The sequence below is a fragment of the Pygocentrus nattereri genome, chromosome 19, assembly GCF_015220715.1.
Source record: "Pygocentrus nattereri isolate fPygNat1 chromosome 19, fPygNat1.pri, whole genome shotgun sequence".
NCBI lineage: Eukaryota > Metazoa > Chordata > Actinopteri > Characiformes > Serrasalmidae > Pygocentrus > Pygocentrus nattereri.
Window position 1 is genome coordinate 37,405,599 of NC_051229.1, and position 12,755 is coordinate 37,418,353.

The following is a 12,755-nucleotide window of genomic DNA, read 5'->3' on the forward strand; positions in this document are numbered from 1 at the left end:
TACCACTAAGAATCCTTGGGCAAGACTCCGAACACCGCCTTCAAAGAGAGCATCCGCCAAATGCCGTAAATGTAAATCAGCTGTAGAAGCTGTGTTGTAAGTAAGGATTAAAGCAATAATGCTACTCATTTCTGTGCTAGTTTGACCCTTTGACATGTCAACAGTAGTGCAGGCTGAAGCCTAGATGTGTGACTGTAGCACTCAAGACAAAATTCAACAAGCAGCAAACTAACAAAAGCAGTCTTCTAGGTGAAGCTCCAGTTCCCCTCGAGAACCTCCACCAAAACAAGAACCCACGAGCTGTATGAACAAGATGGAGAGGATACAATCACAGAGGAGCTGAACCGCTGGCTGTATATATGATAGATACGACATATACTCTCCTGGACTGTATATATGATCTATATGATATTTACACTCACTGACTAAGTATATGATATATACACTCATTGACTGTATCCATAATATATATGATTTATACACTCATTGATTGTATATATGATATATACGTTATATATGCCCACATTCTGGACGTCGGTGATGAAAACTGAAAACTGCGTTCACTCAGGTTCAGGTTCTCTGGATGTTATTGAATTATTGAAGGTAATAAATACAATGTGATGAAGCTGATTTTATCCACTGAAATAGCTTTAACACACTTTTAAAACGGAAACAAAGGCCCAGTCCCATTTCACCCCTCGCCCCTACCACCGAGCCCTTAGCCCTCCGTTTTTCATGTTCACGTCTAGAGATGGTGATGGTGAGATGGAGGGGTAGGGCGAAGTGTTAGGGCAACATGACCTTCCAAATGGAGTGTTATCAGAGAAAAATAGAAAAATCAGTGGGATGTCTGCGCGAGCGACCAAAGGAACCCACAAATGTGAGAATTTTCTCCGTTACAAAATACAGTAACCACTGTTTTATCTTAAAGCCATTTCGATGTATTTTGGTCATTTTCTACATAACAAGCATAAAAAATCTATACTAGCAGGCTAATGTCTCGGTAGCTAGCTAGCTAACTTTTCCGTTCCACCTTAAATAGTCCAGCAGTTCTGACGCCAGAAGGGCCAGAATGTGTCTGCTGCACCATTTAAGGTGGAACGGGAAAATTCGAACAAGAAGCTGGTGAATATCTGACTTCAGCTTCATATCACTGAAGAATTAGCGGTGGGCAATAATAAATAATTGCCCCCCTCATTGAAGGCATAAGAAGAATCATGATTATATGAAAACTCAATTAATCGTGATTACACAAAGATCACAATTAACTACACAAAAATAGCGTGACTAATCTCAAATAACTACACAAAAATAACATTAGATCCATCCATCCATCCATCCATTTCCCAAGCCGCTTCTCCGTCAGGGTCGCGGGGGGGTGCTGGAGCCTATCCCAGCAGTCTTCGGGCGAAAGGCACGATACACCCTGGACAGGTCGCCAGTCCATCACAGAATAACATTAGATAATAGAAATTAATCATGACTAACTGCACAGAATGTGATTAACACTGATGATTAATTATGGAGATTGTAATAAATCACGATTAACTGTATAACGTGATTAAGCGTAATTAACTATGGAGATTGTAATAAATCACGATTAACTGTATAACGCGATTAAGCGTAATTAACTATGGAGATTGTAATAAATCACGATTAACTGTATAACGCCATTAAGCGTGATTAACTATGGAGATTGTAATAAATCACGATTCACTGTATAACGTGATTAAGCGTGATTAACTATGGAGATTGTAATAAATCACGATTCACTGTATAACGCGATTAAGCGTGATTAACTATGGAGATTGTAATAAATCACGATTAACTGTATAACGCGATTAAGCGTGATTAACTATGGAGATTGTAATAAATCACGATTAACTGTATAACGCGATTAAGCGTGATTAACTATGGAGATTGTAATAAATCACGATTAACTGTATAACGCCATTAAGCGTGATTAACTATGAAGATTGTAATAAATCACGATTAACTGTATAACGCGATTAAGCGTGATTAACTATGGAGATTGTAATAAATCACGATTCACTGTATAACGCGATTAAGCGTGATTAACTATGGAGATTGTAATAAATCACGATTAACTGTATAACGCGATTAAGCGTGATTAACTATGGAGATTGTAATAAATCACGATTAACTGTATAACGCCATTAAGCGTGATTAACTATGAAGATTGTAATAAATCACGATTAACTGTATAACGCGATTAAGCGTGAGTAACTATGGAGATTGTAATAAATCACGATTAACTGTATAACGCGATTAAGCGTGAGTAACTATGAAGATTGTAATAAATCACGATTAACTGTATAACGCGATTAAGCGTGATTAACTATGGAGATTGTAATAAATCACGATTAACTGTATAACGCGATTAAGCGTAATTAACTATGGAGATTGTAATAAATCACGATTAACTGTATAACGCGATTAAGCGTGATTAACTATGGAGATTGTAATAAATCACGATTAACTGTATAACGCGATTAAGCGTGATTAACTATGGAGATTGTAATAAATCACGATTAACTGTATAACGCCATTAAGCGTGATTAACTATGAAGATTGTAATAAATCACGATTAACTGTATAACGCGATTAAGCGTGATTAACTATGGAGATTGTAATAAATCACGATTCACTGTATAACGCGATTAAGCGTGATTAACTATGGAGATTGTAATAAATCACGATTAACTGTATAACGCGATTAAGCATGAGTAACTATGGAGATTGTAATAAATCACGATTAACTGTATAACGCGATTAAGCGTGATTAACTATGGAGATTGTAATAAATCACGATTCACTGTATAACGCGATTAAGCGTGATTAACTATGGAGATTGTAATAAATCACGATTCACTGTATAACGTGATTAAGCGTGATTAACTATGGAGATTGTAATAAATCACGATTCACTGTATAACGCGATTAAGCGTGATTAACTATGGAGATTGTAATAAATCACGATTAACTGTATAACGCGATTAAGCGTGATTAACTATGGAGATTGTAATAAATCACGATTCACTGTATAACGCGATTAAGCGTGATTAACTATGGAGATTGTAATAAATCACGATTAACTGTATAACGCGATTAAGCGTGATTAACTATGGAGATTGTAATAAATCACGATTAACTGTATAACGCGATTAAGCGTGATTAACTATGGAGATTGTAATAAATCACGATTAACTGTATAACGCGATTAAGCGTGATTAACTATGGAGATTGTAATAAATCACGATTCACTGTATAACGCGATTAAGCGTGATTAACTATGGAGATTGTAATAAATCACGATTCACTGTATAACACGATTAAGCGTGATTAACTATGGAGATTGTAATAAATCACGATTAACTGTATAACGTGATTAATCGTTGTGACTGTAGGCTGAATGTTTTCTTAGCATAATGATCAGCTCAGTTTTACTCCATACCAACATGTGAAGCTTCTACTACTTCTAGAAAAGTGTTGCCTCATCTGATCAGTGAATATACAGAATGGACCTCAGCTCTCTTCCTGCAGTCCAGAGCAGTTTGCTAAAGGTGTGTTTCCTTGCTCAAACAGACCTTATTCAGAACTGTTCATTTCCAGCAAAGCTACCACACTGTGCTCAAATCTGGCTCTCCTAGACTGGAGTTTGTCACCCCTGCTGTACAAACATGGGCAACAACGTACAGAAGAAAGTAAGAGATTTCTAGGTGTATTGAGCTGAACCTGTTGGTATGGTGTCCTGGGTAAATGAACGAGTGGACTGGCTTGTTTTTATCTCCTTTTACGCATCTCTTCCTAATTGCAGTGTTGAGATGTCCTTAAATACCCCCAAACATTCACACATATCCTGCCCTCCCTTCATTTTTACCATCAGTGTTCATTCCTAGTGCGCTCTACCCCCTCATTTTGTTCTCTATAAAGACTTTCCACATGGCTCTCGCCGTTCCAGACAATATGAAAAGGTGCTTTAGGAGCTCAGCCCAGTTCCATCAAGTTCAGCTACTGATACCACTGATTTACTTCTTAACCATGTAGCAATACCAAAGAGAGCACCGCACAACCGATACCGACACGTTTACATCTGCTTCAGCACCTCAAAAGAAGATTTTATTCCAAATTTCTGTGAGAAAATAGGACATATAATTCTTGAAGGGTTCTTTAGTAAAGAAAACTGTGAACACTACAAGAACCCTTTGCATGATTAAAGGGTTCACTGCTTTCTTCAGATTGGTGGACAATGCCTTTTAGATGGTTCTATACAGAATCTTATTTAAAAGGGTTATATATAGCACCAAAAAGGGTTCTGCTATTATTATAAGCTTAGAATCATAGCAAGAAAGTAACATTTGTGGTGCTATACAGAAAGAACCTTCTTGAAAGGTTCTTTAGTGAAAAAATAGGTCCTATAAAGAACAGTGAACACCAGAAGAACCCTTTGCATGATTGAATGGTTCCCTGCAATGCTGAACAGTTCTTCAGAGTGGTGGAGAATGTGTTGTAGATGGTTCTACACAGAAACTCTTTGAAAAGGGTTCTATATAGCACCTAAAGGGTTTTGCCTTTTTACAAGCTTGACATGGTAACAATACAAGAACCATTTGTTGTGCTATACAGAACCATGTACAGCACATTCTCCATCAATCTGAAGAACCATTTCACCGTGCGAAGAACCTTCAAGCATGCAAATTGTTCTTTGAGTCCTCATGGATGGACATATGGTTCTTGAAGGGTTCTTTAGTGAAAACATAGGTCCTATATAGAACGGTGAACACCAAAAGAACCCTTTGCATGATTGAATGGTTCCCTGCAACATGGAAAAGTTCTTCAGATTGGTAGAGAATGTGTTGTAGATGGTTCTACACAGCAACTTTTTGAAAAGGGTTCTATATAGCACCAAAAGGGTTCTGCCCAGTTACAGGATTGACATGGCAACAATAAAAGAACCATTTCTGGTTCTATACAGAACCATGTACAGCACATTCTCCATCAATCTGAAGAACCATTTACCATGTGAAGGACTTTGAAGTTGAGCTTGAGTTCTATGTAGAACCAATTTCTTCTTTTTCCTTCTTTTTTAAGAGTGAACATTATGAAACTCCGGTGTCCGTATTTCATATGTAAGAATAGGTTAGAAATTTATACATTTTATAAATATTTATGTAACAGTTTTGATCTTCAAATCAAGCATGATTAGTCCTGTTTAATTGGTTCAGCATAGAAGATCAAATGATGTCATAACAATAACTGTTATTCAGTAATAACTCACAATGGTGTAAAGTGAAATGCTATAAACTTGACAACTAAACACTTTATTTACAGTTTATAGTGTTTTAGGAACAACACAAAGTTAGGAAATCCTAAAAATATGGCCGTGTCGTTTTAAAATAAGCTCGAATTTTGCGTTATAAAAAAACACTATGAATAGCTGTTTAATTAGATGTTGGTTTTCCAATATGAGGCGCTGTCATATTCTTTATCAGTTCATTCTCAGTACTGTACATATTTCAGATATCTTAAAATCACTTACAGCTCAGTTTATCATCCAAAACATCTTCATTTTTACAACTTCCTAAAAACTGTTTATCATAGAATCATTTTACATGTTTATCTTTAAATAAATTTATTTATATAAATTAAATTTTTGCCTCAAAGGTTTTGAGTGGCAGCTGGATTTTAAGTTTTGCCATATTGCTATCAAATAAGACCAAAGCTTTTATTCTGAGACGTTTAACACTCTTCTTGTGCTCATAAACGAGGTAATCTCTGCACTCTCTGTACTGAAACTTACAGATAATGTAAGCATCTCAACAGGAAGCATCAAGATTGAATGTACACTTCCGCCTATCTCTGCCAGGTACTTACTCTTTGTCATAACGAACTTATGCACCTCCTTGGCAAAGTACTCCTCCTCATCCTGGGCCAGGGAGTCGAGAGACGTCTTGTTCTTCCATTCCTCGCTGAGCTCAACTGTGTTGTTGTATAGTGAAATGATGGCCTCAGGGATGTTCTTGCCGATATCCTCTTCCTCAGGCTCAGGTTCCTTGGCCATGCGCAGCTTGCTGAGTATTTGACCGCGGATGGCCTCGATACGCTTCTTCTTGACCACCTCTAGATCCAGGGTCTTACAGGTGGACATGCCGCCCACCACGGCTACCAGGCACAAAGCGGCCAGTGCTAGAACCAAGAGTTTCATGTTGATCTGACTGATACTCAGGTGTAGAAGAGGGTTGTTGTGTAACTCTGACTAATGTCAGGTGTGATGGAAATGTCAGGGTAGTGTTACTTGGTCAGGAGATGCTACCTGATGTTGATAATAATATGGATGGTGGAAAGCACCTGGGGTACAGCAGTCAGAGGGGAATCCCAGCATGCAGCCACTCACCGTCTGTGTTCTGGCTCCTGAGTGGGAACGGAGTGTGTGTGCACAGCTGACAAATGGAGCAGTCTGTTTCCCACACACCCACACTCTCTCAGAAGGTGGGCGCACGCAGAGCTCCAAGCACAGATCCAAATAAACACAGACACGCACATACAAACTTGCTCACATGAGACACAAGTTCGACTGGCTAGCATTCAGCATTTTTCGGACTCTCCGTCTCTAAAGTGCTGCTTCAAACAAGCTGGCAAGCACACACAGACTCGCTTGTTCGGGTCCACGAGGTCTGGCTGAAACCTGAAGTTTCTCAGCCTGTGTTGAAGACCCACGTCTCTGGTGTTCAGACACAAGAACAAGCTTGTATGCGAGTTACAGCTTCTGGTCTCAAACTTTGCCCTTCCTTTCTGAACTGTTCCGGCTTGACAGGTCACTTGTCAGCTTTCCTCTGAGCTGTGCTTCCCATAGATGTCCACCTAATCCCGTCTGATACAAAACAGGGGCTGTGTCCACCTTCTAAGAGCACAGGCTTTTCTCACCGAGGGTTGAGCACGATCAGATGACCCTTGGCTTCTTTTGCTGTTCCTCTGGAAGCTTTTGACACAGCCTGTTTGCAAAGGGGAAGAGAGAACGTGAACAGTAATACTGAGCTGCTCGATGGCTAATGAAAGTCAGACCATTCTGGAAGGACACAGAAGTCAGTCTGAAGTTTTAGTAAATGAGAGTGGACAGTACCTTTACCATGAAAGCCTTCCGAAGCAGCCAAGCCTTTAAGGGTGCATGCCGCTCTCCAGCAACATGCCCAGTGTTCAGTAGCCCCGTAGGGCAAACACCCTGTAGCTTTGTCTTGGTGTCAGCTGAGCCACGAGGTTTGGAGATAGCGGAGTCGTAAACAAAGAAAATAATCAGAGAACAAGAGCCAGCCTACGAGTGTCAGATGAGAAAGCTGCGGCAGTAGCAGTGGGAGCAGGAGTTACAAGCTTAAGCCTGGGGATCAGGTTGCGCTCCCTTCTCTCCCTCTTTACCCTCTTCTCTCCGTCCACTTTTATGCCCTTTGGCTCCCTGTGAAGCACCCTTTACACCTCCTCTTGTGCTCTGTTCCTCGCTCGCTCGTTGTCTCTCACTCTCTGCCTCTCTCTCTTTTTTCTTACTAGGTATGTGCCTTCTGCCCTCTCTCTCTCTCTCTCTCTCTCTCTCTCTCTCTCTCTGCTTTGTCAGAGCTTGCCGGTGACAAAATGATTTGTGGAAGGCGTTCCACTGACTTCTCACTCTCTCGGTCTCTTTTACTCTCTGTTTTTTTCTTTTTTCTTTTGGTTCCTGTTGCTGCACTAATAGAGCAGAGAGTGATCCGCCCAGGAAATGAGGCTAACGGACTCTGAGAAACATCTGCTCTTCACACAGCTCTGTACTGGCCAGGAAGCCCACAGCAAAGCAAAGCTTGTGACAGAATAAATGGGGCAATACAAAGTCTCTCTCTCTCTCTCTCTCTCTCTCTCTCTCTCTCTCTCTCTCTCTCTCTCTCTCTCCCCCTCTCTTTCTGCTTCTCCCTCAAACTCTTTCTGTATTTCTGCCTTTTTCTTTCTCTTCCTTGCTCTCTCCTTCTGTCACTTTTACACAGTCACATACACTGTTAGATCTCTCTCTCTCTCTCTCTCTCTCTCTCTCTCTCTCTCTCTCACACACACACACACACACACACACACACACACACATTCTCTCTCATCACCTCTGCATCTCTTTCTTTTTCTCCCTCACTTTCTGTCTGTCATTTTTCTCTAATTCTGTTTTTCTTTTTCTATTGCTCTTCTTTTCCCTCTGTCTCTCTGTATCTCTCCCCCTACCTTTATTTATGTCCTCTCTTTCCTGTCTCTCCTTTTTCTTTTATTCTGTTTCTCTCTCTCTCTATTTTTCTCTTTCCATTTCTCTCTCTCTCTCTCTCTCTCTCTCTCTCTGTCTTTTCCTCTTTTTCCTGTCTCTCCTTTTTCCTTTTTCCTTTCCTGTCTCTCCTTTTTCCTTTTTCCTTTCCTGTCTCTCCTTTTTCTCCTCTTACTCTGTTTCTTTCCCACTTTGCTGTTTCTCTCTCTTTTATTTCTATTTGTCTCTCTTTTCTGTTTTTCTCTTTCTTTTGCTTTTTTCTTTTCACTCTCTCTCTCTCTCTCTCTCTCTCTCTCTCTCTCTAACAGACAGGTAAATAGACACTGTTTTCTGGCCAAACTGACCACACAGGTTACTGCCAAAGTGACACACTGAAAATGTGCTGATGTTGAACACAGGGCCCTCACCCCTGACACCCCCCCAAGGACCACTGCATACTTCTGTTCTCACAGATCTCCACAGGCTGACTAATCTGTCACAGAAATATGTGAAAATCTAACAGTCACACTGTTTCACATTCGTCTGCAGCTGCACGGTGAAATGGCTTGCAGGACATCCTGCATGTTTCCACTGTCTTACAATAAGATCAGTCAGGTGCTTTGTTACCAATAGCATAACAGCTGGGGGAGCACAGGGTGCCCACATCAACCAAGCCCCCTTAAATCTTCACTGGGTCCCTAATATACAGTGGTCCCATAAAGTATTTACACATTCTTCCTATGCTTATGTACTAAATGTGTGTATTTATGTATGTAGGTCTGAACAAAGTCAAAGTGCTGTTTATTTTAAACAGACTGTTTTTCCTTTTTAGTGAAGTATTCTTTGGTTTGCCTCCAAATGTCTTTGTACATGTCTGAGTTCAAGATCCGCCAATGAACACAAGCTCAGCGACAGTGCTGTGAGAAAACAGCCCCAGACTTTCCCCCACTGTGCTTTACAGACCTCTCAGGGCAGTCTGGATGGAGCTCTTCTCAACACAAAGACACTGTTTACAACTGGTGGCTTCATGGGTCCTAAATATCAGGATTATATCTGGATGAGGCCACTTAAAAACACCCTCCCTGTATAACTGAAACTGCTCCCAGCACAACTAAGCTTCCTCCCAGTGTAACTGGAACTCTTCGCAGTACAACCAAATACCCTCCCAGTACAACCGAAACTCCTCTCAGCACAACCGAACTTCCTCCCAGTACAACTGGACCTCCTCGCAGTACAACCATATACCCTCCCAGTATAACTGATACTGCTCCCAGCACAACCGAACTCCCTCCCAGTACAACTGGACCTCCTCGCAGTACAACCAAATACCGTCCCAGTATAACCAAAACTGGTCCCAGCACAACCAAACTCCCTCCCAGTACAACTGAAATGCCTCCCAGTATAAGCAAAACTCCTCCCAGTACAATCAAAGCCTCTCACAGCACAACCGAAATCCCTCACAGTACAACTGAAACTCCTCCTAGTATAACCAAAACTCCTCTCAATATAACCAAAACTCCTCCTAGTATAACCAAAACTCCTCTCAATATAACCAAAACTCCTCTCAATATAACCAAAACTCCTCCTAGTATAACCAAAACTCCTCTCAATATAACCAAAACTCCTCCTAGTATAACCAAAACTCCTCTCAATATAACCAAAACTCCTCCTAGTATAACCAAAACTCCTCTCAATATAACCAAAACTCCTCCTAGTACAATCAAAGCCTCTCACAGAACAACCGAAATCCCTCACAGTACAACTGAAACTCCTCCTAGTATAACCAAAACTCCTCTCAATATAACCAAAACTCCTCTCAATATAACCAAAACTCCTCTCAATATAACCAAAACTCCTCCTAGTACAACCGAAACCCCAACACTGGTGCTGAATTTTAAATAAAGCACAGTTTGGCTTTTTAATATAAAAGTTATACAAAATAAAACAGAGAATAAAATACACAACCACTCAAAAGTTTGGGGTCATAATAATAACTCATAACAGTGTAGACTGAAATGCTATAGACACCAAAACATAAACCAACACTTTATCCACAGTTTGTAGCACTTTGGGAACAACATAAAGTCATGACATGGAAATTTTATTCAACAATAAGCTATCATTTTCTGTTTATTGGAATTTGTTGTCAGTAAAACATTATAAATATCTGTTTTATTAGTGAGTTTTGGTCATCATCTTTCAAATATTAGGGGCTGCGGGTGTTTCTTTGTCAGTTCGTTCTCACTGGGGCAGCTCATCCGTGTGAGCCTGTCAAAACAGGCAATTTATGAAAATAAGTACACAGTGCAGCCAAAGGCTCTTGGAAATTTCATCTTATTTTGCCAGTGACATGTCTGACAGATTAATATGATGCATAATCATGATCCATTCGATAATCTAGTGTGTTCAGCTTAGCATTAGGGGCCAGTCAGTGTGGCATGCATCAAGAGCAGCAACTTGTTTGACACATAAGAGACATAAGAATAGTGAATAACCACCATTTTCTTCAGTGACACCAAGTAATTTTCATATGTGGGTCCATAAGATATAATGGCACCACTGTTTAAGACAGTATTCTTCAGTATTATCTTACCTGGGTCCAAGTATGTTTAAATAAAGTGCATGTTGTTTAGGACGCAGCAAGTGTAATATACTCACTTACTGGCCCCTTTATTAGTAACGCCAAAAGTAAGTGTTTCTAATAAAGTGGCCAATAAGTCTAAGCACAAGGTAAGTGTTTCTAATAAAGTGGCCAGTGATTGGAAGTACAAGGTAGGTGTTTCTAATAAAGTGGCCAAGTGAGTGGAAGCACAAGGTAGGTGTTTCTAATAAAGTGGCCAAGTGAGTGGAAGTACAAGGTAGGTGTTTCTAATAAAGTGGCCAAGTGAATGGAAGCACAAGGTAGGTGTTTCTAATAAAGTGGCCAGTGAGTGGAAGTACAAGGTAGGTGTTTCTAATAAAGTGGCCAAGTGAGTGGAAGTACAAGGTAGGTGTTTCTAATAAAGTGGCCAAGTGAGTGGAAGTACAAGGTAGGTGTTTCTAATAAAGTGGCCAAGTGAGTGGAAGCACAAGTTAGGTGTTTCTAATAAAGTGGTCAGTTAGTGGAACTACAGGTTAGGTGTTTCTAATAAACTGGCCAGTTAGTGGAAGCACAGGCATTTGCCTTTTTTCTTTACTACAAAGCCGAACGCATGCAAACTACTTTTTAAGTGCAGTGCACTTAAAGTATGCACTGAGCATCAGTGTAGGTCTTCACAGGTTTGTGGACATATAGCGACACCTAGTGACAGACGTTATGATCTTCGGGACTTTGGCTAGGGCATGTATTGTGTATTTTTTAAAATGCCAAAAAATATGAGTCAGTGTTGGGTGGGCTTTATACCCCTCTAGCACTTGGCATTGGTGACCTTAGGCTCATGTTTAGCTGCTCCAGAGCATCTCAATGAAGGACTCAATTGAAGGACTGTCTGATGCAGTGTTTTTTGGAGTGGCCCTTTCTTATCCACTGTTCTGAATGTAGGCCCAGCTTCTACCTGGAATCTTTATTCAGTCATCCCTCCCCGAGTCACTGTCAGGTCAGTGCGGTCCAGGGCCTCCAGCCAGTCCAGCATTTCGTGTCTGTGGGTTTGACCACTTCTGAGCCGAGACCTTTTTCACACCAGCAGACGGTCAGGACACCCGTCAATCAAAAAGAGCCTCTTCCAGTAGAAGGACAGTAGCGGTGAGTCCTGAGAACATGACAGAACGCAGTGAACACACATTTACAGCAGAGTGAGGGGACAAAGTCATGCATCATCACATCACCACCTGCATGAGAGTCATCAGCAGTCAGTCGTCTGGCAGGATCTGGTTGAATCAGGGTTGCCAGAAGTCTGGTTTTGAGCCCTGTTGTCAGTAGTGTTGACCGGACATTAAATGACCCATATCATGAAAAACTTTTACATGTTTTAAATAAAAGAGTTTGATTTTGAATGCAAAGATTGTTAAAATTTCAAGACGTACTGGTCACTCCTCAGTCCCTAGAGTCCATATGTAGAAACAGAGGTGCAAAAAAGTGTGTGTGTGTGTGTGTGTGTGTGTGTGTGTGTGTGTGTGTGTGTGTGGTTGTGTATGACTGACTGACTGTCTGTCTGTCTGCCCTGTGATGGACTGGCGACCTGTCCAGGATGTATCCTGCCTTCTGCCTGATGACTGCTGGGATAGGCTCCAGCACCCCCCATTTACATTTTTAATGTAAAGGACTTCATTTATTTCCTGAACAGCATAAAACATTTTAACACCACTGTTATATTTATAAGAACTTTTAAACTCGAGTTCTAGGAGTTTAAAACGGCGCCTCATGTAAATCCATGACGTCAGTGAGCTAGAACAGCCAATGAGCTGCTCCGCTCGCCCATCAATCATCCTGCTCTAGCAGTAAAGCCCGCCTCCTGCTGCCCGAAAGGAATAAAGGAAAAATAGAGGTGAGACTTCTCTGCTTTTTTAGTGAAACTCA

At 40.7% G+C, this 12,755-nt stretch overlaps 1 protein-coding gene across 1 annotated transcript in view; it reads right to left on the reverse strand.

The window, feature by feature from the left end:
• tgfb1a (transforming growth factor, beta 1a) overlaps positions 1 to 7,708 on the reverse strand; it is a 37,767-nt gene extending 30,059 nt beyond the window's left edge. Inside the window, exons 1-2 of the mRNA XM_017691887.2 lie at positions 7,142 to 7,708; positions 5,896 to 7,013 (exon numbers count right to left, since the gene is read on the reverse strand). Coding sequence (XP_017547376.1) covers positions 5,896 to 6,226 — 331 coding nt within the window. The 5' untranslated portion in view covers positions 6,227 to 7,013; positions 7,142 to 7,708. The remainder of the gene's footprint in view (positions 1 to 5,895; positions 7,014 to 7,141) is intronic.
• Between the last annotated feature and the right edge of the window lie 5,047 nt (positions 7,709 to 12,755).